General features: G+C 37.1%; 1 protein-coding gene across 1 annotated transcript in view; it reads left to right on the top strand.

The window, feature by feature from the left end:
• Positions 1 to 27,424, top strand: part of Spen (spen family transcriptional repressor) — a 79,879-nt gene that overhangs the window by 12,589 nt on the left and 39,866 nt on the right. The window contains 2 exon segments of the mRNA XM_047526034.1: positions 7,938 to 8,258; positions 11,861 to 12,337. Coding sequence (XP_047381990.1) covers positions 7,938 to 8,258; positions 11,861 to 12,337 — 798 coding nt within the window.

Here is a 27,424-nt window from a genome sequence, read left to right as displayed (position 1 = left end):
TGCAAGCTCTCTACTACTGAGCCACAACCCCAGCCCTAGGAAAAGAAATCTTTGACTTGCTAGATGATTGTTAAAACTTAAGTTTTACCTTTAGTTTTAATGTATTTTAATTGATAAGAGACAAGACATTGTAAATGTCACTATCTTTGATTTTGTTCAAATAATAGGAATCTTGTGATCTAAGTATATGATTCTGAGTTATAGCTGCCTTTAGTGTTTTGAAATGTGTATCAGCAATTTTAATAAAGTAACTGAAATAAAGTAATATCTGAAACTATTATGTTGATGACCAGTAATAGCTTTGATTAACTTTAAGAGATTGAGAATTGTACATGTAAAAATCATTAAAATAATTAGCTTTATATTTTACCATAATAATTTTTTCCTAAAAAATATTTATCTGTGATTATATAAAAACAATGTACCCAACTCTAATTTAAATGCTGTTAAAATACATTATTATTATTGGTACCTGGAATTGAACCCAGTGGGGCTTACCCACTGACTCCCATCCCCAGTCCTTTTTTATATTTTACTTAGAGTCAGGGTCTCAGTGAGTTGCTGAGACTGGCTTTGAACTTGTGATCCTCCTGCTTCAGTCTCCTGAGCCGCTGGGATTACAGTGTGCCCATCCTAACCATTATTTAAATTGGGTGTATGACCCACCATTTGACACAGCTATCCCTCTCTGGTTTATACCCAAAGGACTTAAAAACATACTACAGCGATGCAGGCACATCAGTGTTCTGCTTCTCTATTCACAATAGCTGGATTGTAGAACCAACCAAGATACCCTTCAATTGATGAACAGATGAAGAAACTGTGATATATGTATATACAATGAAATATTACTCAGCCATAAAGAAGAATAAAATTATGGCATTTGCTGGTAAATGGATGGAGTTGGAGAATATCATGCTAAGTGAAATAGGCCAAGCCCCAAAAAACCAAAGACTGAATGTTTAATAAGTGGATGACAATACATAATGGGGGATGGCGGGGGGAAGAATGAAGGAATTTTGGATGATGTAGAAGAAAATGGGGTGGGAGAGGGTGGGGGAAGGAAAGATGGTAGAATGAGACAGACAGTATTACCCTATGATTACATGAATGTTGCGAATCTACATTGTGTACAACCACAGAAATGAAAAGCTACAACCCATTCATGTACAGTGAATCAAAATGCAGTCTGTAAAAATAAAAATTTAAATTAAAAAAAATTGAATGTGTGGTGGCAATTGCCTGTAGTCCCAGTTATTTAGGAAGTTGGAGGCAGCCTGGGCAGCATGGGGAGGCCCTGTTTTAAAGAAAGAAAGAGAGAGGGGGGGGGGAGAGGGAGAGAGGGAGAGAGAGAGAAGAGAGAAGAGAGGAGAGAGAAAGAAAGAAAGGAAAGAAAGAAAGAAAATACATTAAAAAAAGATTTTTTTTTCTTGGAAGTCGTCCTTTTTGCATACTTGAAGTAATCCCAGTCACTGAAGTAGGAAGTAAAGATGTGGGGCTGGTGGTGTTGCTCAATGATAGAGTGCTTGCTTAACAGGAGAAGGCCCTCCCTGGTTTCCAGCAGTGCATGCATAAATAAACAAACAAACAAATAAATGTCTGACACAGGGGGAAACCAGTGTTTTGGTCTAAATATAACACCAAGTGGTTGATTTACAAATTAGTAACTCAAAAAATGTTTTGCTATAAAAAGGGAATACAAGTGTTGATGTTCCTGCATTATTCCAGATAGATTGGTTACAGTGGGTACATCCATGACCTGAGTTCAAAGAGAAATAGTGCCATGGGGTGGCCCACACGTTGTAATCCCAGCTACTGGGGAGGCTGAGGCAGGCAGGTGATAAGTTTCAGACCAGCCTGGGCAGTTTTTTTTTTTTTTTTTTTTTTGGTACTGGGATTTGAACCCAATTGAGCAACATCCCCAACCTTTTAAAAATTTAATTTAATGTAATTTAGAGATAGGGTCTCACTGGTTACTCAGGCCTCACTAAGTTGCTAAGGCTGGATTTGAGCTCAGTATCCTTCTGCCTCGGCCTCCTAAACTGCCTGGGCAAGCACAAGGCCCTGGGTTCAATCACCAGAAACAAAAACAAAAAACCAAACAACAAAACACACACACAGCAGGCTGGGGAGATAGTTCAGTTGGTAGCGTGCTTGCCTCGTAAGCACAAGGCCCTGGGTTTGATCCCCAGCACTGCAAAACACACACACACACACACACACACACACACACTCTATAATCCCAGCAATTTAGCGAGGGCCTGAGTAACTCAGTGAGCACTCTACCAACTGAGCTGTATCCCTAGCCCCGGCCTGGGCAATTTTAATGAGACACTGTCTTAAAATAAAATGTAAAAGGAACTAGGGATGTAGTCCTAGGTTTAGTCACCAGTACCAAAATGAATGAATGAATGAATGAGAGGAGTGATTTTTAATTGTTTTTTTTTTCCAGGTTGAATCCAGGCCTCCTTCATGGTATCCCTGCTGAGCCATATGCCCAGCCCTTTTTAAAAATTCTATTTTGAGACAGGGGCTTGCTGAACTGCCCAGGTTGGCAGTTCTCCTGCCTCAGCCTCCAGAGTAGCTGGGATTGCAGGTATGCATCGTCACTCCTCTGGATCCTTTGACTCTCTCCCGCCCCCAGAGGTGCTAGGAATGGAACCGAGGGCCTTGCATGGGCAAGCACCCTACCACGGAACTACACCCCAGCTCCCATCATTTGCTTTCAAATGACGAATAATTTGATGATCATGGGATATAGAAGGATAGAAAATATAGTACACAAATAAATTGGTATTTTGATAATTTTTTTTTTCTTTTTTAGTATGGAGGATTAAACCCAGGGTGCTCTACTACTGAGCTACATCCCCAGCCCATGATAAAGTATGTACTCTTTGGAAAGTGATTTCAGATAAAGGATAAAAGATTATTCTTTATCTGAAATGCTTGAAATGAGAAGTATTTCAGATTTCATAGTTATATAGTTTATAATATTTACATAGACTTTACCTTTTAAACAGTTCTAATCCAAAATTCCAAAATGGTCAGAAATCTAAAATTTTGAGTGCTGAGGTGACATTCAACCTGAATTGGATTTAGGTGGGTGGGTGGCTAGGTTAATTGCATGCATCTTCAAAGGAACATTTACTCCGCTCATCACAATTCTATTATTCTTCCTTGCATAGCAGAATTTTGAAACATTGAGAACCTCGGAAGAAGGAATCTTTTTCCCTGGAAATAGAGCAGTAATGTTAGCTATGATGAAGAACTCAGATCTGATCCCACACCTCCACATCCATGCTGGAACTGAACCCAGGGTCTTGTGCATGCTAGGCAAGGGCTCTACCATTGAGCTATATTCCCCAGTCCCTGAGATGTGATCTTTTAACTCTAGGAATTAACTGGGAAATAGGAATTCAATGTAGAAGTTGGAATGTGTTGTTTTCTCAGTGGGGTGTAGTTTTGTTGTGGTGTTTCAAGAATGACTCAGGGAGGATTGTTCTCTGAAGTAGGAGGAGTTGTGTGCAAATGAAGTATGTGGCAGTTCATTGCTGTTGCTTATTAGTAGGTCAGACGCAAAAGTGGGAATTAAAATTACTCTTGTATTCCCGTTGATAATTCTGTGCGTGAAAGTCGAATGCAATCCCTTCTGGAAAGAAGGGGTATTGAGAAAATTTGTTGGACTTCAGTATACTAATGATCTTTGTGAAAGTGATCATGTTTTGAAATTAATGGAGTGACTTTCTTGTGGAGTTGTTGGAAACAGTTTTGAACCAGGAAGAGGTCTTTTTCACTGTCAGAAAACTGAAAATTGTAAATAAGTTCTGTGAGGCTAAGTGATCTTTGTTTTGCTCCCCACATGTTAAATGCCTAGAACATATTTTTTTTTTTTTTTTTTTTTTTTTTGCTGAAGTGGTGGCGGCGGTGGTGGTAATAGGGATTGAACTGCTGAGTTATGTTTCTAGTTCTTTAAAATCTTTTTTTTAATTTTTATTATTTTGAGACAGAGTCTTGCTAAGTTGCTGAGGCTGACCTTGAATGTGGCCATCCTACCTCATTATTTCACGTCACTGGAATTAGAGAAATGTGCCACTGTGCCTGGTTCCCTTGAAAATTTATGAGTACAGCTGGTCCTCCTTAACCAATAATGCACAGATTAAAAATATTTGGAAAAAAATACATCATTGTGCATGCACACAGACTCTATGCCTTGTCATTATTCCCTAAGCAATATAATGTAACAACTTATTTGGGGGAATTGAGGTTGGGGGGTGTGGTGGTGCTGGTGCTGGGGTTCCAACCCAGGACCTCATGCATGCTAAGCATGTTCTCTACCACTGAACTACAGCCCAGTCTCCCAGTATAACAACTGTTTACAAAGCAGTAGCATTGAATTAGGCATTTAAAAGTAATTTTTAGAGGTGGTTTAAAGTGTATGGGAACATTTATCTTTTCAGGAAGTTGAGGAAGGTGGATTGCTTGGGCCCAGGAATTATGGGCCAGTTCGAGCAACATAGGGGAAACCCTATCTCTTAAAAACAAAAAACAAAAAAACAAAAAAACAAAAAAAAATCCAAAGTATATGGGAAGATATATGTATGGTATATTCAAATATGTTACCATTTTATAGAAAAGACTTGAGCTGCTATAAATTTGATATCTGCCTGGTGGTTGGGCAGAGAGAGGGTTTGGTTCTAGAACCAATCCCCTGTGGATACCAAGAGATGTCTGCATAGAACAACTTGAAGGGTGTTTGTGGTGTGTGGTGTTTATTGTTAGGTATTAGGGACTGAACCCAGGGCCTCGTGAATGCTAAGCAAGCAACTGTCACTGTCTCCCCCTGACCCTAGCCTGATAGAGTGTTTTGATCAGTTTAATATATTGATGGTGAATGTTTTTGTGCAATTATAAATTAATTTTAGGCTAAATTTATTTGTTCCCTCACAGTGTTGGGGATTGAACATGCTTGAACAGATAATTCAACAGAGATGGTTGAACAGATGATTGAACAGAGCCTTGTACATGCTAGGCAAGCACACTACCACTGAGCTATACCTGTAACTCCTTAATTTAGGTTTTCTTTTTTTCTCCTTCTCTCTTCTCCCTAGGACTTGAAAAACTAGGGTGTAAGCTACATCCCCTGCCTTTTTAGTTGTTGTTTTGAGGCAGTGTTTTGCTAAGTTGCTCAGGCTGCCTTGGAATTTCCATCCTTCTGCCTTAGCCTTTTGAGTCACTGGAATTACAGATGTGCACCACTGCCCCCAGTTCTTGCTCATTTTTAGCTAACAAATGTCAGTAAGGGCTGGAGGTGTTGTTCAGTGGGTAGAGCACTTGCCTAGCATTCCTGAAACCCACCCTGGGTTCTATACCCAGTACCACACACTACACAAAAGGTAAATGTTTCATCTTGAACAGCTGAGAAATATTCGAATACTAAAAAAACTGTTATTTAGAAAGAGTAGTCAAAAGCAGGCATCACATTTAATGGCTGCATTTTCTTGGATATAAAATTTTAAGTAGATTTTTTGTTTAATTAAAATTTGGGAGTCTCCAGTCTTTATAGATTTGTAATATCTAATCAAGTTCTTTTTCCAGAGTGTGTTCTCTTTATGTAAAATGATAATGACTGAGCCCACCATTGTGGAGAAGGTGTGTTTTGGTTTTGTTTCATGCATATATCTATGCATCAGTACTTTGTTCCTCTTACCATTGCATTTAGTTCTTTATTACTTAGTGTTTAAGCCTAATTATTTGTTTTCTTATATTTGGCTGACTTGTTTTGATGGGGAATTGGTTGCTTCTTTCATTTTTCTTTTTTGTATTTTAAGATAAGAGAAAAGTCTGAATTTGGATGTGGTGATAAGGTTACTGTTTGTGGGTGGGGTAAGATATACATATTATTAAATGTATCATTTTGACCACTTTTAAATTTAATTTTATTTTTAATTGGTGCATTATAATTATAGATTATGATGGAATTCATTGTGATTTGTATATGCACATGACATAATTTGATTGACAGTCTCATTACCTGGTTACCCGCCCCCCTTAACCATTTTTAAGTGTATCATTCAGTGGCATTAAACACCGTCACAATGTTGTATAACTTATCATCACTATTTCGAGAACTTTTTCATCATCTCATACAGAAACTATAGTCCTTGAGTTATAACTCCTTGTTCTGGTCTTTTTCCATCTTCCGGTAACCTTTCCTCTATTTTCTATGAAGTTGTTGTTCTAGATAATTGTACATGCATGGAATCATACTCTGTATATGATTTTTTTTCACTTAGCATTAATGTTTTCAAGCTTATACATGTAATATGTAGCTTGAATAGAACTGCTTTCCTTTTTAGGGTTTAATGTAATGTTCAATTACATTTACATACCAGATTTTGTTTCTCTATTCACCCATTGATGGATATTGGGTTTTCACATTCTGGCTCTTAGGAATAGTGGCTGCAGTGAACATTGGTGGACACATCTGTTTGAGTCTTAGTTGAAATTGAAAAAAAATTTTTTTGTACTGGGGATTGAACCCAGGGGCTCTTAACCACTGAGCCACATCCCCAGCCCTTTTTATATTTTATTTAGAGATAGGGTCTTGCTAAGTTGCTTAGGGCCTTACTAAATTGCCGAAGCTGGGCTTTGAACTTGCTGTCCTCCTGCCCCAACCTCCTTGGTCCTTGGGGTTACAGGCGGGTGCGACCACAACTGGCTAATAGTGCTATATTTAAAGGTACTTGTGTCTGCCTTTCTAAATGCAGGATTATAGGTTACATAAAAATATAATTATTAACTTACAATGAAATTTACAGACTTTTCATAAATTTTTTTGGTGATTTCAAATTTTATTTCTCAAATGTACTTCAAAATATAAAAGATGTCCTAACATTTTTTTTGTTCACATTTTTTTGGAATAAAAGTGAGAATGTATAATCTAAGGAAAGGTTTTCCAGGATTTATTAATTTATATGAAAAATAATTTTAATTATACCTAAATTACAAATTTTAAGTTTTAACATCTTGGAATAAGAAAATTAAATAGCAAAAATCCTATTAAAAAGTTACACCATCACAAAGTGAGTGTTTATTGCCTTTAAGGATATTTTTAAGCATCTCATCTTTTCATAAGATCATTGTCATTTAATTAAATAAAAACTGTGAAATAGTTATGCATAGTTTTTACTTTAGTTATGCATAGTTTTTATTTTAATAGAAGTCTTTTAAGATTTTTTTCCTCTATGGTCCTGGGATTTTAAACAAGGGTGTTTAGTATGCTAGGCAAGCACTCTACCATTGAGCTACACCCCAGCTGGAGAGTTTTAAATCACTTTGATTCTTTTTTTAAATTTATTTCTACTTTTTGGTGCTGGGGATTTAGCCCAGGGGTGGTCTATGACTGGCTACATCCCCAACTCTATTTTTGATTTTGAGGCAGTATTGCTAAGTTGCGCAGACTGTCTTGAACTTGTGACCCTCCTGCCTCAGCCTCCTGAGTCACTTGGATTACAGGTGTGCACCACTGTGCCCAGTGGATTCTAACTTGTTTTATTTTGTTTTTGTGGTGCTGGGAATTGAACCCAGGGCCTTGTGCATGCTTGCATGCACTCTACCAACTGAGCTATATCATCAACCCTGGATTCTAACTTTTTAGAGTATGAAAGTATCCAAAAACTTCTGAGATACTCATTTTTGCTAAGTGAATATGGGTTGAAGGTAGTTTAGGGAATATTATATTTAAGAAACAAGAGTAATATGGGGTGCAAATACCTATTTCAGTGAGAAAAGTATAAGTGTAAATGAAAGCTATTTTAAAAGTTCCATCCACATTCATACTTAATGTAAATTGTTTAAAAGTAAGAAACAACATTTTAAAAACTCATCTTGGAAAATTATTGATGTGCAACAATAACATTAACTTTTATTTTTTCTAGATATGGCCGCGTGGAAAGTGTCAAAATTCTCCCTAAGAGGGGATCTGAAGGAGGAGTGGCTGCCTTTGTGGATTTTGTGGACATCAAAAGTGCACAGAAAGCTCACAACTCTGTCAACAAAATGGGAGATAGAGACCTACGCACGGATTATAATGAACCAGGCACCATTCCGAGTGCTGCTCGGGGTTTGGATGATACAGTTTCCATAGCATCTCGTAGTAGAGAGGTTTCTGGGTTCAGAGGAGGTGGTGGAGGGCCTGCTTATGGCCCCCCACCATCACTTCATGCACGAGAAGGACGTTATGAGCGGAGACTTGATGGGTAAGTTCCAAGGTTTCTGTAGGCAGGTATTTGTATTTGATGTGGTGAGAAACAGAAACTCATATTTAGGGGCCCCAGATGGATTTAAAGTTTTGGGCATTCTCAATGTTTCCTATTTTGGGTTGGAAACGGAAGTGATTTCTATCCCAGTGGCTGGTTTCTTATGGAATCATAGAGGATATTTCCTGCAGTGGATTGGATACCTACTTCCTGAGATACAAAGTGGCGGAAGATCCTGTGGCAGCATCATTTTTGGAGTTACCTGTCTTCTAGAATTAATTATTCCTTCTTTTGGATAATATTAAGTCCTTCCTTGGATATATCCTTCTACCTGATGGAGTTATTTGGCTACGGGTTTTATGGTCATGCTATTTGGAATATTTCTGGAATATTAAAGCCTACAGATTCTTTTAGAAGTTGATATCTGCTTCTTGGTTTTCGCTACGTAAAGTGTACAAATTGGATTGTCGTAAGAGATCTAGCAGACCATAGTGATTCAACCATTTGGATGCTACAAACAATACTTTGACATGGAAATGTGTATTTGGATGAGGAAGAGTGAAGGCAAAGCTTGCTTTTTCCATTTTGGATCTACACAATTTCTGTGTTGGAATTATACTCCTTGATGGAATGGGGGAAAATTGAGGACATTCATAAATCCTGGAATATAGCCATTCTTTTCTAATTACTGGAATGTATGGGATGTCATGGTCACAAGATCCGTTAGCCAAGGGGAAGAGGATTACTCTTATTTCTTAAGCAAGTTGCTGTCCAATTAAAGGTACTTTAGCTTTGAACACATGGTGACGATCAGTTGTGGATACAGCAATCAAAATTGACTGGGCCGGATGACTACAAAAGTGAACAATTGGCGAGCAACTGTGTCTTCCTCATTCGTTGGAATTGTAGAGGATCTTTCTCTTCTGCCAGCTGCCTGATTCATACTTAGGGCCGGAGATTTTTATGAATGTGGATCAATTTATAATTGTCTACTATCTCAAGAAAGAAGTCTGGGGGTTTGAGAGTTACAGTTTATCTGGGACTTCTTGGCTTCCTGTGGAATTATTTTGTCTGGTCACTAAGATTTTTTTTTTCTTGTGGTTCATCTAAATATCATTTGACACCCTTGCCCATTAAGAAGGTGGATTACCCCCATAAGAGGGGCCAAAATTGGGGAAGTTATATTCACAATTCTCTCCCTAGATTTAATTGGGATTATAGGTCGTGTTTCCACAGTTGGAAAAGGTTGGTATGTCCTGACCTGTGTATATTAGCCCCTCTCCTAACCCAAGTCCAACTCTCTCTTTTTTCCCCACTAACTCTAGAAGTATTTAGTACTAATAGATGAATCAAAAAAATAGCCATTAGATTTCAGTTCTGCTAGTTCTTGTGCCTGCCTTCTGTACCTTCCTAATGGATAAGAACTTTGCATATTTATAAAACATCAGCTGTAGCAGTAATTCTTCTAGAACTTTTGCCTATTGCTTGTTATATCATTAATAATGGCTTTCACTGATTAACATTTGATAGGTTGCTACATGAACTATTTATGAAATTTTCTCTTAAGTCTCACAGGAACCCTTGTTAGACTTTGAAATATTTAAATTCAGAATTGTAGCAAATAAAAAAGGAGACACTCACTTAATACATGTAAGAAGGAAAATTTTTTTTTTTTTTTTTTGTGCCATACTAGTTGCTTTCCATAATAGCTGCAAAAATTACTTAGGAGCCGGGTGTGGTGGTGCACACCTGTAATCCCAGCAACTTGGGAGGCTAAGGCAGGAGGATCCCAAGTGCGAGACCCTGTCTTAAAATGAAAAGTAAAAAGTGTTGGGGATGTACCTTGGTGGTAAAGCACCCCTTGATCCAATCCCCAGTACAAAAAAAAAAAAAAAAAAAAAAATCTAGGAAAATGGGGTCACTACTAACTGAAATAGTGGGTGAAAATGAGTATTAGTGGAGAGATTTTGGAATCTAGGAAACATGCTGGGAAAATAGTATTAGTTGCTACACAATTTTGCCATGTAAATTTGTAAATTTCATTTGAGAGATTAAAAATCTTTCTTTCATGATTCCTTAATCTCCTTTGTTAGAGGATGGATCTAAAGATAAGACATTGAAGAGAAATTCAAGTGAATTGGTCTTTGAATTCTTAAGAGTTCTAATTTCCTACAAAAGTAGAGAATTTATGATTTCTTATAGAATTAATTTTGCATGCATATAATTGTACATGCAACAATTTTTGTATTCCTAGGTTGATGAATATTCACATTGTACTAAAAAAAATTGTTGAAGGGACTGGGGAAGTGGCTCAGTGGTAGAGCCCTTGCCTAGCACATGCAAGGCCCTGGCTTTAATCCCCAGCACCAAAACAACAAAACAAACGTTTAAACCCTTGTTCATAGCAACCTTAAAGTATTATAGTTCCCAGCGTTGCTTAATTTTATCAGTGGCAACCTGAATATTGTCAAAGCTAAGAGAATGCATTTCCTCCAGTCTTCAAGTATATATATGTATATAACAAATGAAATAATGGAATGATTATTTTAAAAATTATGTGCAATTTGATAGCACCTGGAGATAACTTATTTGTTGTTAAGTTTACATAGAATAGCATGTGGTGATTCAGTATGTTGATATCTTAAGTATTCTTAAGGTTCTATTTTTATTATTAAATGTAATTGTTTGGGCAATTTATATAGTCTAGTGATGTTTTTATAATCACCCAAACAGTCAAAACTTAATGAGAAGCCAGGTGTGATGTTGCATGTCTATAATAACCTGCTATTCGGAGACTGAGGCAAGAGGATTACAAATTCAAGGACAGCCTGAGCAACTTAGTGAGACTGTCTCAAAATAAAAAAATAATAATAATGATAAAATGGACTGGGGATGTAGCTTGGTAGTAAAGCTTTTCTGGGTTCAAGTCCCCAGTACCACTAAAAAAATAAAGTTAATGAAAGCTCTGTGGATGTAGCTCAGAGTTAGAGCACTTGCATAGCATATGTGAGACCCTTCATCATTTGATCCCCAGCACTGCAAAAAAAAAAAAAAAAAAAGTTAATGAGGAGTTGCTCTTACAAATTTTTTTGTGGACTTGTTTGAAAGTCCTTCCTACTGCAGAATACACACTGCAGCAGGGCTTTCATATCTGTGTTTATTGTACAAATGTGACCTAAATTAAAATGTCAAGTAATGAAAAAATATAATTTAATCAGATGGAAGTGTAAAAATCTTTCATATTGAAATGACAGTCTCTTTGTTCCAGTAAACTTAAAATTGAAAAGGAGATGATATATGAATATTTCGGCACACAACTCAGAAAATTATAAAACAAAATGAGCAACTCACCTGTGGAACACTAGTCAAGAAAAAAAACAATATTACAGTTAAAGCAATGGATTGCTGAGCTGTCAAAATAAGTTTTGGGATCAAATAAAATGTTAAGCTTGTTAGTGTTTGCTTACTAAGTAGGTTGATGCTGTGTAGAAAATGATCAGTTGCAAAGAGAAAGACAATTCTGAAATGAATGTTTGCATGATTTGCTTTTAGTTTTGTTTGCTCCTTTCTGATTAAATATTTTTCCCCCCTCCTAAATGCAGGGCTTCAGATAACAGGGAGCGTGCTTATGAACATAGTGCCTATGGACACCATGAACGGGGGACAGGAGCATTTGATCGGACAAGACATTATGATCAGGATTACTATAGAGATCCTCGAGAGCGGACTTTACAACATGGGCTCTATTATACTTCTCGGAGTCGAAGTCCAAACCGTTTTGATGCTCATGACCCCCGATACGAACCTAGGGCTCGGGAGCAGTTTACACTGCCCAGTGTGGTACACAGGGATATCTACAGGGATGATATTCCCCGGGAGGTACGAGGCAGAAGGCCAGAGCGGAATTACCAGCACAGCAGGAGTCGCTCTCCACATTCGTCCCAGTCTAGGAATCAGTCTCCTCAGAGACTGGCTAGCCAAGCGTCTAGACCCACCAGGTCCCCTAGCGGCAGCGGCTCTAGGAGCAGATCCTCCAGTAGTGATTCAATCAGCAGCAGCAGTAGTACCAGCAGTGACAGGTAGGTTAACAAGCCTTTTATTATAACAGACTAGCCGTTAAATAAATTCTCAAATGATCAATGGTGATGGTTTTTAGCATAGTAATTTTTTCTAAAAAAGTAATCTTGGACTATATATGTGATGAATAAGGAAACTTTGATTAACATGGGCTATTAAATTAACCAGAATCTAGGCTGTGATTACCAAATGCTCTTTCATTTTCTGTGTGCTCAGTTTTAAAATAAAATTTCCTAAAAAGGAAGAGAAATGGTAATGTAAGCTGTGTGAGGCAAATCTTTGACACTGAAAATGGAGTATCTCTTTAAAGTTTTAATTCTCTTAAGCGTATAGTAACAATTTATTTCTGTTGTTTTGGTTGAAGATTTGTAAAATGTGTTGGTTAAATATGTGTTAGTGAAATAATATTGTTGACACATTATCAATGACTTAAATTTATGAACACATTTTAACTAATTTTGACATCAAGGTGGTAGGCAAATTTATAAACTTATAGAGAAGCTTTTTAAAATTGTATATGGTGACTTTATTGGTCTCTAAAGCTGAGTTAATTCATTTCATTAGTTGGGAATTTCTTTTACAAAGGAGTTTTATTCTCAAGATGAAAAATGAAGGTAATCTTAACAGGGAGACTTAGCTTAGAAGTTAGATAGATCATGGGTTTTGAAATCAGGCCTAGGTAGATGGTATAGTTTACTTGTAATTTTGGAGTAATTTGTGCTCTCTGAGCTTTTTTTCCCCTCATCTTTTATGAGAACCTTAATTTATAGAGTTATTGCAAAGATTAAAATGGAAATTGCTTCTGAAGTGCTTACCTTGGCACCTAGTACATGTTAAGTAAATACTGCCCTTAGTGAGTACTGGCTGTTCTTACCACTGCATGTGCTGCTAGTCTTTGGGCATTACCCTGGGTTCCTTTACTGTTATTCATTCTGTTAATTACAGATGTCCTAGTTTTACATTTAGGTGGTATATATTTTAAATTTACCAGGGTACAACTTCTTTGACCTGGTTAAAAACCCAGATTATTTTTCTTTTCATATTGCCTGTTTCTATTTAATTTAAGAAAAGGAAATAATCATGTAATTGAATGACTCACTTTAGGCTTCATAAATTTTTTAATTCAAAATAATAAGTGGAAATAATTTTTAAATCTCTGGCTAGATAGGTATAATTCAGACATTCAGGGAAAGTGTTGCATATTAAAATGAAATAAATACTGAGTTTAGGAGATCAGGTAAACTAGCTTCTGGCTCCAGCCTTGCAACTTTGTGACATGAATGAAAACCCTTAAATTGTATTTCATTTGTTATATTTTCTAGATAAATGATTGATGAAATTCATTTCAGTTCTATAAAATGGTTATAAAACCTGATTGTTTTACTTTCTTTTGCATAGAATTATCTAAAATACTCAAGTTTTAGTCATTTCCCAAACTCGTCTCATTAAAAGAACATCTCGGGCTGGGGATATAGCTCAGTTGGTAGAGTGCTTGCCTTGCAAGCACAGGGCCCTGGGTTCAATCCCTAGCACCACAAAAAAAAAAAAAAAATTTTTTTTTCTGTATCAAGTTACAGTAGCTGGATTGTGATCTATTTACACCAAAGGATGCAACACCCTTGGATGTTTAGAAGGCCACATCTGAACCAGCTAGCAAGTTTAATTTGCCTTGTATAGTGTTGTTAAGTTATTGCCAGTGTTTAAAAACTTGGAATTGTACCCAAAAGCCCAAATTTGGGCTGTGTGTTCCTTCTCTCTGATTTGCATTACTGATCATATCTGAAAAGGAGGTGAAGAAACTGGAATTGCTAATTGAGAACAGCTTTTTCCTGTGGACTTGGGGAAGAACCACTAATAGATTCTTGCTCTATTCCCCCTTTCCTATGTCTGTGTAGATTTTTCCTTCTGTTAAAACATTATTTTTTCCCCTTTGGAGAAGTTGTAGTACATTTATTTAGGTTATTGGTTTCCTTTCACATGTAGCCATTTTCTAGAACTGCATTTTCTTTCCTTTTTTGTGTGTGTTGGCGCACTGTTTTAATAATAGTGGGATTTGTTATTACGTATGTACATGCACACAGTATAATACTAGAACTAACATATTTTGACCTTATATGAATAGTTTTTAGTACCTGAACCTTACTCATGAGCTTACTGATTTCTTTCTGGTTTCACCAGTGTGACATTCATTAATGTAATGATAGCGTTTGTACCTATATACAGAACAGTGAGAGAACAGAAAGAGTTATTCAGACTACTGTGGAGATCTGAGAGTGTTTGGTTGAGATATGAAGGCTATGTAGCACTTAAACAAGAAGAGAAGCTTAGGCTAGAGAAGGAATGTTGTAGGCAGAAGGAACAACAAAGTAGGTAGAAGAGTGTTTTGGAATTAGACGATTTGGCATAGTGTAATCGTGCTCATATTTTGGGTTCTTACTCTGTGTGCAGAGATGAGCTCTTAAAGGATTTTAGAAGGGAGATAGCTTGTTAAGATTTGTGCAACTGGTGAGTTAGAATAGAAAGATTATAGCTAGGATGCTATTTTTTTGGTAAAGGAGAACTTAGATTGTGAGAGTGCCTAATTTGGGACAGGTTAAGAGACATTGCATAAAGAGTCAGATTGTACTCATTTACAAAATCAGAATAGACTTTTTGGTGATTGAATGATGGACTTTCAGTGCTGTCTTGTAGGAACAGGATCAGGTGGCCCTTGAATATACCACAGAAACCAGCACATTGCCTTTTTTAGAGCACTTGTTCAAAAACAGTCCAAATACTGAAGTACAGTTCATAGTTACTGTGAAGGAAACAGCAGGCTTCATGTAGACAGGTGAAAAATTTGGTCACTAAGTTGTGACTGAAGCAAGCACACAGAACAAGTTCTCTGGTGTGTTCAGAGCATATCCATTATCCCTGGGTTTAGCCTCCCTTTCATCAGATGCCCTCTTTTTCTCTATAATTATACCGAGTATAAAGTGTAATATTTTGAAATGTTATGTAAATTCAAAATGTTTAATTTCTTCTTGGGAGAAATAACCTTTTTTTTGTAATCTTTAAAACTTTACATTTGTGGAAACTACATTCCTAAAAGTTCTTTAAAGATGTTTAAAAATATCATTTGCATAGTGGACAAAATACAGCTTAGTTTATTAAGTTTTCTGTCTCCAGGACTGACTGGGAAATTAACCGTCCTCCATTTTTAATTGTTACAGCTTTGGTGAGCAGATTGCTAGCAGTGCATTTCAAATGAGTAAACATGGGATTAGAGGCAGTCTAGTTATGAAGTCCTATAAATGACACACCTACTGTTTCTGCACAACTATTAATAGCATTTTAACTGGTGAGAACTGGGGCTTCGTGTTGTAAACTTTCCCATGTGCTGCCTTGTGCTGCTGTAGGTCCCTTCCTTGATTCACTTTTCCTTTCAACAGAATACTTTAAATGCATTAAATTCCACAAAAGCATTTATTTTAAAATTTCTTGATTGGAGTTAAATGTACTTTTATAGTTCCCTGTCATTGGATTTTTTTTTTTTTTTTTGGTCATTCTGTCAGGTTGTAAGAGTTTTCTCTAATACAGGCTACAGGAATTGAAGTATTTGTTTGAGATTGAATGACTTCATAAACTTGTTTGTTTTGGTACTGGGGATCTAATCCAGGAACACCTTACCACTGAGCTACCTCCCCAACCTTTTTTTTTTTTTTTTAAATAAATTAGAAAAAATTGTTTTGTAGTTGTAGGTGGACAGAATACCTTTATTTTGTTTATTTTTATGTGGTACTAAGGATGGAACCCAGTGCCTCACATATGCTAGGCAAAGTGCTCTGCCACTGAGCTGCAACCCCAGTCTTAAATTTTCAATTTTGAGATAGGTTCTCACCAAGTTACTTAGTGTCTTGCTAAGTGACTGAAGCTGGCCTCAAACTTGTGATCCTCCTGTCTTAGCTTCTTGAGTCACTAGAACTACAGGCATTTGCCACCAAGCCCAGCTTATAAACTTTCTTAATATCTTAAAGTAATTTTGACTGAGCTTTGTTTTCGAGTTGTTTGTTCTGACTACAACCAAAGATGATTGGGTTGGCTAGGATTGGGGGGTGGTTCCTGGATTTGTGTAAGGAAAATATTATATCTTTTCTTTAACCCATAAATAAAATTAAGCATGGCCTTCCATTTTGAAATTAGGCAGCCAAAATACTGTAATATTAAGTCACAGTAACGTCACTGTATGAGCTACTTGGTTACCAATATAAATTCACAGATACTGTAATGTTTAATGTTATATTTGTGGATATCTCAAATTTGGACTTACATTCACCATAACTTTGAAATTAAAAGTTATTAAACTCAATGTTAGGTCTTGTTACTTAATGTTAAAGCATGTCATTTTTTTCAATACTCTTCCTTTTAATTTCTATTTATTTATTTCTGCATTTAGTATTCATTCACTCCTTGTTATTTTGTGGTGCTGGGAGTTCAATAACCCAGGGTCTCATGCATGCTAGGCAGTAACTTTACTACTGATCTACCTTCCCAGCTCACTATGCATGTTAAAACATTATTCTGAAACATGGTCCATGTTGCCAGGTTTTCATCAGATTGCCCAAAACAGTACTTTGTAGCTGCAGTTAATTCCTGATTCTATATCTTATAAAGGTTTCTTGCATGAATGGTGGAAAATGGATGAAAGGGTAATAGAAAGCAGTTGAGGTTTGGACAGTTCACCCCATTTCTTGTCCTCCTCAACAGGTTACTTCTCTAAATCTCTTTGTTGGCTAAAGTTAACTTGAGTTCACCTTCAGTCATACATTTAATAAATCATGCTTTTTTTGGTGCACTAAATTTATGGATTTAAGATTCTCAGTGGCAGGTTCTATGGAGCCCCAAAATAGAGCCAGTTTGACTAATCCACAACAGAAATTCTACATGTGTAATTAAGAATTAACATCTGATGGAAGGTATGTCAACCAACTATAGACTTTGTTCTAATCAAAATAAACATTTAAGATGGAAATTCTTGGGGCTGGAGTTCAATACTCAGCACCACATATAAATAAATTAAAAAAAAAAGATCCACTGATAACTTCAAAAAAAATTTTTAAAGATGGAAATTCTTAAATCTAGTAATAAGAGAACTACGTACAAATAACTGTAGTAGGTGACATAGTCTGTTTTGGTTTTCACTAAACCACTTGGCCTTAATCATGCTCAGATACCTCTTTGAAGAAATTGGAGTAAGCTGTCTTAAATACATTTTTAAAAATTATAAGGGCTGGGGAGATAGCTCAGTTGGTAGAGTGCTTGCCTTGTAAGCACAAGGCCATGGGTTCGATCGCCAGCACCAAAAAAAAAAAAAAATTATAATGAAATGTTTAATAAATGTATTCAAAGTAGAGCACAGTGGTGTGTACCTATAGTACCAGCTGCTCTAGAGGCAGAGATGGGAGGATTACCTGAGTCCAAGCGTTCTAGACCAACCTGGACAACATAGTAAGACCCCATTTCCAAGAAAAATAATTGATCAACTTCCCTCAATTTTCTTTTTATTATTGTTAAATCATTAAATTTTTTTTGTTTTGTTTTGATTTTTGGTGGTGCTGGGGATTGAACCTACAGGCTAGGCAAATGCTCTACCCTCCCAACCCCTATCTTTTGAATGTCACAGACTGCAACATAAAAGGGAAGCCAAGTGTGGTGGTGCACACCTGTAATTCCAGTGCCTTGGGAGGCTGAGACAGGAGGAGTGCAAGTTCAAAGCCAGCCTCAGCAACTTAGTAAGGCCCTAAGCAACTCCGTGAGACCCTGTCTCTAAATAAAATACAAAAAAAGGGCTGGGAATGTGGTTACCCGCCCCTGGGTTCAATCCCCAGTACCCAAAAACAAAAAAACAAAAACCAAAAAACCAGACACAGTTTTTTACAGAATTTTCAGCAGTCAGAGTTTTCAGTTCCTGTACTGTATTAAAGTGGAATGTTTTATGCCTCTCTCTTCTGTAAGCTTTGTAGTAGAACAACACCCCCGACCCCCGACAAGGGATTGAACCCAGTGGGGTGCTGTACCACTGAACTACATTCCCAGCCCTTTTTATTTTTTGAGACAGGGCCTTGCTAAATTGCTCAGGCAGTCCTCAAACTTGCCACCCTCTTATCTCAGCCTCTGGAGTCACTGAGATTACAGGAATGTGCCCCTGGCCAGAATAATCTACTTTTTATTGAATAGGAAATAAAAAAAATACATATATTTTTATTGCTGGTGATACTCTTTTTTACATAATTGTAAAAAAATTTTTTAAACATAATTTGCAATTATCTGAAGTTTCAAAAGGGAAAATGTTTTGATGATGAAAATTAGTGTTATAGTTGGGCATGGTGGCACACATCTAATTCCCAACAACTTGGGAGGCTGAGGCAGGAGGCTCACAATTTGAGAATAGCTTCAGCAACTTGGTGAGACCTGGCTCAAAATAAAAATAGAAAGGACTGCGGATATAACTCAGTGCTCCTGAGTTCAATCCCCAGAGAAAAGAAGAAAAAAATTGGTGTTACGAGTAAAATGAGTTTGTTGCTCTGAATTCTTCCAGCTGTTAAAATGAAATTTCTGACCTGACATTTACATTTATTACTTCTGATGGAACTCAGTAAAAGCCAAATTAATGGTTTTACTGATGTTTATAATTAAATATTCTGTCTTTGAAATAGTAGTATCTAAATTGTTTCTCTACTTAGAGGAGTAGTTGCTTGAAAAAGAATAGCAGATCTACTAGCATGTCTGTTATCCTCTAGAAACAATAGGTCTTGCCTCTTTCTTAATTTCTATTATTTTGAAAAGAAGAGCATTTGCTCATTCCCTATTTAATGCATTTTTAGGACTGTTATGCAGCAGAGAATAAATGTTTAGCAGAAAAGTACAGTAAATGTTTGGAGACAAGTACACTTAAAAATCCCCAACCCCCTTCACCTCCCAATTGGTGGCAGACAGACTTTAGAGGTCACTAAAGAACCAATGTTTTTGAAACATTCCTTTTTTGGCTTCTGTGTAGTTTGCTCTGTTATGGCACAGTGTTAAACTACAACCTTCTGTCTTAGGGGTCCTATTAAGTCAGAGCCTGTGTGTGTCTATGTGTCTGATGGAAAATGTCTTACAAATTGCTCTGGTGGATTTAGCTCCCATTGTATGGAGATCTAGGAACGGGTTAGTTTCCTTTTAGGTTTTCAGGAAATGCTTTCAAGTACAGCATTTTAGTAAGCCCCCAACCCCCACCCCAGTGTAGGTACTGCCAGTGGTAGAGCCTTGTGTTAGTAGGCCGTGGGTTTGGAAGCAGGGCTGACCCATCTTTGCTGTAGACGCGGGTGACGGCGGAGAGCACACGACGGCGTAGTGTAGTATGATCTCTGCAGCAGTCCTTGTCAGAAATTGTAGGGAAAGCTAGGAACTGCTTATTTGTTACTTGAACCAGCCTAAACTGGAATCATCCAGTTTGAGTTGGCTGCTTGCCACCTCTGAGGACGTTGCCAGCCTTTCTGCCCAGCCCTGAGCCCAGGGTGGGGCCTGGGCGCAGCGGTGCTACTGGGCAGGCAGAGGGAGGCTGCCGGCACCTCTCCAGACAGAGGGGGGTTCTGGAACTAGCAAGGGTGAACTCCGAGAATAGAAGCCGGTTTTCAGTAGTCTGCTCTTATTAACCCTTAGCTTCGATGGTAACCTTTTCTCTTGCGTGTCTAGGAAGCCAAGCTTGAACTTCTGCTTCTGCCCTGCCACTGTTAGCTACATTGCAACACCGTCTAGGAGTTTATTATGGAAGACCCTGGGAATTTTGCTTTTAGAACTTTGTTTTTAGTTAGGTTAGTCTCTCCCTTTTCGTTCTTTTTGCTTGGGGTTTGTGCTGTGGTTAATTTTGCTTTGTTAGGTGGAAGAAATTAAAATAGGTTTTGGGATAGAGCTGTGAATTGGTATCCTGTGGGTTTTAATTTGATTTTGATGTGAAAATTTCTACCATTGCTTCAGAATTAACAGAGTAATTCAACAGATTTAAGTTCTAAACAGTTTTAAAATGGAAACCGCCGAGCCAGTTGGGCCGTGGCACACATCTGATTAGAGCACCCATGAAGTTACTGACATGTTACAGGCTGGCATGAGCCAGCCTGGGCAGCAACTGAGTGAGACCTTCTCTCACAATATATAACAACAAAAAAGGACTGGTAGTCCAGTGGTGGAGCGTTCCTGGGTTCAGTCCCCAGTGCTGGAAAAAAAGGGAAAAGACCATTATGCTCAAGTACCCCCCACTGCCCCTTATTGGGAGGGGACTAGGGATTGAACATGGGGACACTTTACCATTGAGCTACATTCCCAGCTCTTTATATTTTTAATTTTGAGATAGGGTCTTGAGTCCCACTGAGTTGCTTAGGGCTTCACTAAATAACTGAGGCTGTCCTCGAACTGGTGATCCTCTTGTTTCACTCTTCTGAGTTGAGTTGCTGGGAATATAGTGTGCCAGCATGCCTGCCCAAAGTGCCAGTTTTTAATACTGTGACTACTTTGTTGCCTTTTTGAGAAATAAGGGCTTAAAGTGATGAAACATAGCCTAATTTCTGATCAGAGCACACCATGAAGTTACTGACATCTTACAGTAATAAAATCATTAGTAAAGATTATGTGTTTATTTTGGTCCTGCTGAATGCCACAACCCCAGCCCCCAGATATGGCTTTTATACTCTTTACCCCTCTTGGGTTGTGTTCACTTGGAGGCTCTCTGATATTCTGAGAATCCATGGTACAATTTCACCTTGCCCCTGCCAGTCATGAAATGAAGGAACAGTGGGCATTCTCATTTAAAAAATAAATATTAGCATTTTCTAAAGTTAAGAATTACCCTCACCTCTGCCTTTTTGATCCATGTCTTAAAGGCAGTCTATATAGAGTAATCATATATATATATTTGTGTGTGTGTGTGTGTGAAAATGGGAAGAGTACCCTCTGGTAATTATTATTCATAAATTACATGCTACTTGAGTATACTGCTGCTCTATAAAGTCATTTCTGTAGAATTTTTTCTTTCTTTTTTCTTTTTCTTTTTTTTTTTGGTGGTGTTGAGGATTGAACCCAGGGCCTTGTGCATGCGTGGCAAGACTCTGCCAACTGAGCTATATCCCTAGCCCATTAACAACAAATTTAAAAATATATATATATATTTTGGTTGTAGGTGGACACAATACCTTTATTTTATATTTATGTGACGCTGAGGATCAAACCCAGGAACTCACGCATGCTAGGCGAGTCCTCAATTACCCAGCCACAATCCCAGCCCTAGATTTTTCCTTAAATCTACTTTTGCTACAGTAAAGAAACTTCCTATTTCCAGTTAGACAAAATGTTTGTGAAATGTATTTTATTATTTTATTTTGTGGTTCTGGGGATTCAACTCAGAGCCTCATACGTGCTAGGCAAGCACAGTACCATTGGGCTACATCCTGAGCCCTTGAAGTATCCTTTAAAATGTCTCTGCAAATACATTTTTTCTATGTAAGTTTTTCCCTAAGAATCTCAGACTCATTGTAAAAACTTTTCTTTAGTGTGGAAGAGACGATTAGAAATATATGCTAAAGGAGGGTGGTGAAACATTTTCTTACAAATAGATGGGAACATAGGGTCAGTAAAATATTAGAATTTGGTTTCATTAATAATTGCTTGACTTTCTCTTAATGCCATAAAATCAAAAAATATTTGCATGTGCAAATTGTTAGCATAATTCATCTTGCACCACGTTAGGGGTGCTTTTTGATTTTAGTCATCCAAAGATAGTTACCCTGTAACTAAGATCCACTTTCTAATTCTAATAATTTTACTCTCTACTTTTGTGTGGTGTTGCTTCATGCCTAGGGCCTCAAGCACTAGGCAGTCACCTTTGAGCTTCACCCCAGCCCACCTATCCACTTTTAAAGTGGAAATTTATACTTTTTAGGAATCATTTTGCTCACTTGTTGGAATTGTCTGGAATTTTGATGAAAGCATGTGAGTTAATCAAGATGACACTATAAGGTCAGCTTTTCTTAAGATATTTATGATATAACAATTATTATTTTTGGACTGGGAATTGAACCCAAGGATGCTTTACCACTAGCTGGTTTTATTTTGAGGTAGGGTCTCATTAAGTTGCTTAGGGCCTTGCTAAGTTGCTAAGGCTGTCCTTGAACTTGCCATCTTCCCACCTGAGCCTCCTGAGTAGCTGGGATAATAGACATATGCTGCCCTAATTGTCTTTTTTTGGGGGGTGATGGTAGTAGGAATTGAGCCCAGGACTTTATATATGCTAGGCGGGCACTGTACTACTTTGCTACCTCCCCAGCTAATTGTCCACTTTTTTTTTTTTTTTTTTTTTTTGTGGTGCTGGTGATTGAACCCAGGGCCTTGTACTTTTGAGGTGGGCACTGTACCTACTGAGCTATATCCCCAGCCCTAATTGTCCACTTTTTTTTTTTTTTTTTTTTCCATACTGGGGATCGAACTCAGGGTCTTGGGCTTGCGAGGCAAGTACCCTACCAGCTGAGCTATCTCCCCAGCCCCTGATTGTCCACTTTTAATGGGTGATTTTATGGCATGAAATTTTATCTCAGTAGAACTGTTTAAATATATATAATTTTGAAAGCCTGGTTAAAAAGAGTTTATTAATTTTTGTTAGCCACTGTTCAAGTAATACTTTGAATATATTGTTAAATAAAATATATTAAAATTAATTTTACCTGTTTCTTTTTACTTTTTAAGATGTTGCTATTTGTAATAATTTGTGACTTGTATTACATTTTCTGTTAAGTTACACTCTAGAAGCAAACTAAGTCAAACTATAATGTCATAAAGTTAGTTATTCATCAACTTAGTGCTTTTCATTTTGTTTAAAGACAAAAGTCCATTATTTTTTCTTCCTTTTTAAAATTCCCCAAACCTCTCTATTCTCTTGGAAATTTTGGATTAATGAAATGATTCATGGACTCTTATGCTTAAAATATATATTAGCATTTTGTTTTTGTAGTTGTAGATGAACAGAATGCTTTTATTTATTTATTTTTACACAGTGCTAAGAATTGAACCCAGTGCCTCACACTTGGTACTTGAGTACTCTACTGCTGAGACACAGTCCTAGCCCTCTTATGCCTAAAATATTAACTGAACCACTTCCAGAGTCTATCTTCAATTGATTTAGTATTGGTTAAGATAAAATGTGTGTTAGCTTCTAAGGTGACCAAGGGAGTGTCTCAACTCTTGAAAAAACTTTAATAGCTAAGCCCCCAAATAAATTTGTTTACTTCAGAAAGTAAATGAAATTTTCTCAATACAGGTAAATTTTTTAAATTTGAAAAATAATTTTAATCTGAAAGATGTTTTAAACTAATGACTAATAATACTTTGGGTAAAGGTTTAAAGTGTGTCTCTTAACATATGTTAATATGTTGGGATTAGGAGACACACACTTAACAGACATCTGTGTTGCTTCTGGACATGATTTATATAACCAAAAGGAGGGGAATTCTATGATTCTTTGTTATTTTCAGTCATGGGAGGAGGGGTGGATGCCTTCTGAATGTGCTGTGTCATGGTCCTTGGAGCCCTTTTGGACATGAAAGCTTTGTGTCTGTCACTGGAAGAAATTGCAGAGAAGTTGTTTTATTTATGCGGAACAATTTCAGACTGGGTTTTTTTTTTTTTTTTTTTACTGCATAATTTCTAGTCATTTAAAAATAAATAAATGCTCCAAATAGTAAATGACTGAGGCTTCCTGGTGGGAGGGTTAGGTGCCTTTCTCACCTTATGGGCCTGGACCCACCCTAATGGAGTTCAGAAGTGGGAAATAGCAAATCTCCCCTGACCCCATTCTGGGTAGGAAGGATATGTAATTAGTGCCACAGTCAAATAGGAAAAAAGGCAAAACTTCAGAGTCTTATTTACTTGTGGGTTTGGTGAAAACTTCATCAGTTGTATGCAACCAATTAAATTTTTTTTAATTTACCTGTATGCTTTCTTGGTTATGTGTTTTGAAATACTTTAGTTGCTCTTGTAAGATGTATAAGTGATTTTATATACCAGGTGGTTAAGGGAATGAGCCAATGTTGTGTTACAATTGATAGTTTGGATTTTGTCTGAGTGAGTCACCCACTGGGTATTCTAAAGACTTGGCTTTCATGAAGAAGGGTTTCTTGTTCCTTAGGCAGATTTGTCCAGTCTATGTAGAGAGTATTCATGTTTGATGCTTTTTGCTTTGGTTTACTTGAGTGGCATTTTTTCTGAATCTTAAGGGATTACCAACCATATATTGATTTTATGGGCCCAGGTTTTTTGGAATTTAAACTGAAACTACTCTAGGGCAAATTTTTCTGGAAACTTTGCATCCAAAGTTCTTCTACATCATCTGTAGAAGAAAATGGGGTGGGAGGGGGTGGGGGGAAAGATAGTAGAATGAGACAGTGTTACCCTATGTACATGTACATGTATGATTACATGGATGGTGTGAATCTGCATTGTGTACAACTATAGAAATGAAAAGTTGTGCCCCATTTGTGTACAATGAATAAAAATGCAGTCTGTAAAAATAAAAATTTAAATAAAAAAAAGAAAAAATTGTTTCAGATAATGAGAATGTGTAGAAAAATAATTTTCTGCTTTACTCACTAAGAGTTTTGTGCTTATCAAAAAAGTATTTGGGGCTAGGGATGTAGCTCAGTGGTACAGCACTTCTTTAGTATCCTGGTTTGATCCTCAGCAACACACAACACAAAATCCCTCCCAACTTCATAGCAGAATCTGATCATGTCTGACCCCCTTCCCCCAAACTGAACATAAAATGGGAAGAAGCTCCTGGAGATGGAGTCTTTGGTAGTCGATCATTTATAGTTGTTAAAATTGGCTAGGGGTTTTTAGCACCCTGTGAAGCCCACCAGAAAATTAGTGATTGATCAAAAAAATGTATTGTCCATATTTGCTACTGTTAGCAGAAGAAAAAATACCAAAGCTAGTAAGACTTAAAAAAGAAAGTTAAAAGAAACATGGTGAAATACACAAAGCATTAAATTTCCCATTTTAGCTATTGTAAAGTGTATAAATGTGTGCGATTGTGTTCATATTGTGCAGTCACCACTGTTCATCCCCTGGACTTTTTTTGGTGGTGGGTGGGGTGGAGTACTGGGGATCAAACCCAAAAGTGCTTTGCCACTGAGCTGCATCCCCAGACTTTAATTTTTGAGACAGGGTCTTTCTAAATTGCCCGGCTGACCTCAAACTTGAGATTCTTCTGCCTCAGTATCCTGCATCTCTGGTGTTCCAGGCATGCATCATTAGCTCAGTTAATCTTCAAAACTTTTTTTATTAATAACTCCTCTTCCTTCTAGGAACTACTAGTTTACTAATTTTCAACTACCCTAGGCACCCCATATATGTGAGAATTATACAACATTTGTCCTTTTGTGTCTGGTTTATTTCACTTCACTCGTTTTTAAGGGTTAAGGTTAGGGCTAGCCTTTCTCAAAATAACATAAAAAGAGCTGGGGGTGTAGCTCAGTCCTTTGTATAACTGAGTAATATTTCTTCATTTATTTGGGGTGAGCTTTCATTATCCAGCAGTTATAAACTATCCATATTCCTTTTATTTGACTCTACTACTCAAAGACAGTCATGAGCTTAAAAATTACTAACTACAACTGGAATTGCATTTTGAAGAAAGACTTGTACTTAAACCTTTTTTGAGCAAGTTAATCATGCACAGCGTATTCAACTCAGTTTTAAACAGCATTTTCTGCCAAAACAAGGCATGCTTTAAAAAAAGTCTAGTGATTTTCTTTTTTTCCTTATTTATGCAAACTATTGGTAATAGGAAGAGAAGTAAAACCAGTCATTTTAATTATTACCTTTGACTTTAAGTATCACTTTAAAGTCTTTTTAAGTCTTAATCTTGCCTACTTAGAAAATGGAGCCAGTACCTGTCTAAGGTTTAGGCTTGCTTGATAAACACTAATGCTGGAGGTGAAATCTACATGGAAACTAGGAGAACTCAAGAAAAAAATAATCTCTTCTCACACATGCTAATTGCCCTACCACTGAGCCACATCCCCAGCCCAGAAAAACTGTTTTTCAGGTCTAGATTTTCTACTAAAAATCCTTGGGAAATAAATTGCTACATGTGTTGTATCAGCAATAGAAGCTGATTGCAGTGAGAATTGCTGTGGATTATGGTGCTCTTTCTGCACCTGGCTTTGTCCTAATAAAAGACAGTGTTTGCCCTTTTGTCAGTTTTCAGTCTGCACTTTGTTTTATCAGATCTTTTTTCCATATAAATATTTGCAGTTTCTGATTATACTATAGTAGATTAAACAGAGTCAAAATTGAAATATTGATTCCGTTATAAGAATACATTTGTACTCTTTATCAGTTTTTTCAATAATAATACCCCACTCTTAAAAGAATTAGAAAAAACGTTTTATTAACTTTGACTCTGAAGGATTTTTGATCATTAATACAGTAGAGTCCTACAGTGCTTTTCAGTTCCTTTGTAATAGTTGCACAGTCACCAGTTACAACTGATTCATAACTGTGGCATTTCTGAGAAAATTTACCTGAGAATAATGGTTGTGAGATCCCTTGATTTAGCAGAACCCCACGTACACTGCTGTATAGACTGGATTGAACTCTCATCTTTTTCTGAAAAACAGAGAACCATCTCTGTTTTGTTTTGTAAGTCGTCTTTGTGTGCATGGGGGCATTTGTAGGGTGGCAAAATAACATAAAATTTACCATTTTAACTTCAGTGGTTTTGTGTGTGTGTGTGTGTGTGTGTGTGTTTTTAGGGTGTTTAGGAATTAAACTAACGGGCACTTAACCACTGAGCCACATCCCCAGCCCCTTTTTAAAAAAATTTTATTTAAAGACAGGGTCTCACTGAGTTGCTGAGACTGACTTTGAACTCATGATCCTCCTGCCTCAGCCTCTCATGCTGGGATGACAGGTGTGCTCTGTCACGCCTGGCTTCCCAGCCCTTTTGATTTTTTATTGTTAGGGTCTCTCTAAGATGAAGAGGCTGACCTTGAATTTGTGGTCCTCTTGCTTCAGCCTCCCAA

Source organism: Sciurus carolinensis, chromosome 1 (genome assembly GCF_902686445.1).
Source record: "Sciurus carolinensis chromosome 1, mSciCar1.2, whole genome shotgun sequence".
NCBI lineage: Eukaryota > Metazoa > Chordata > Mammalia > Rodentia > Sciuridae > Sciurus > Sciurus carolinensis.
This window is presented reverse-complemented; position numbering and strand designations above follow the sequence as displayed.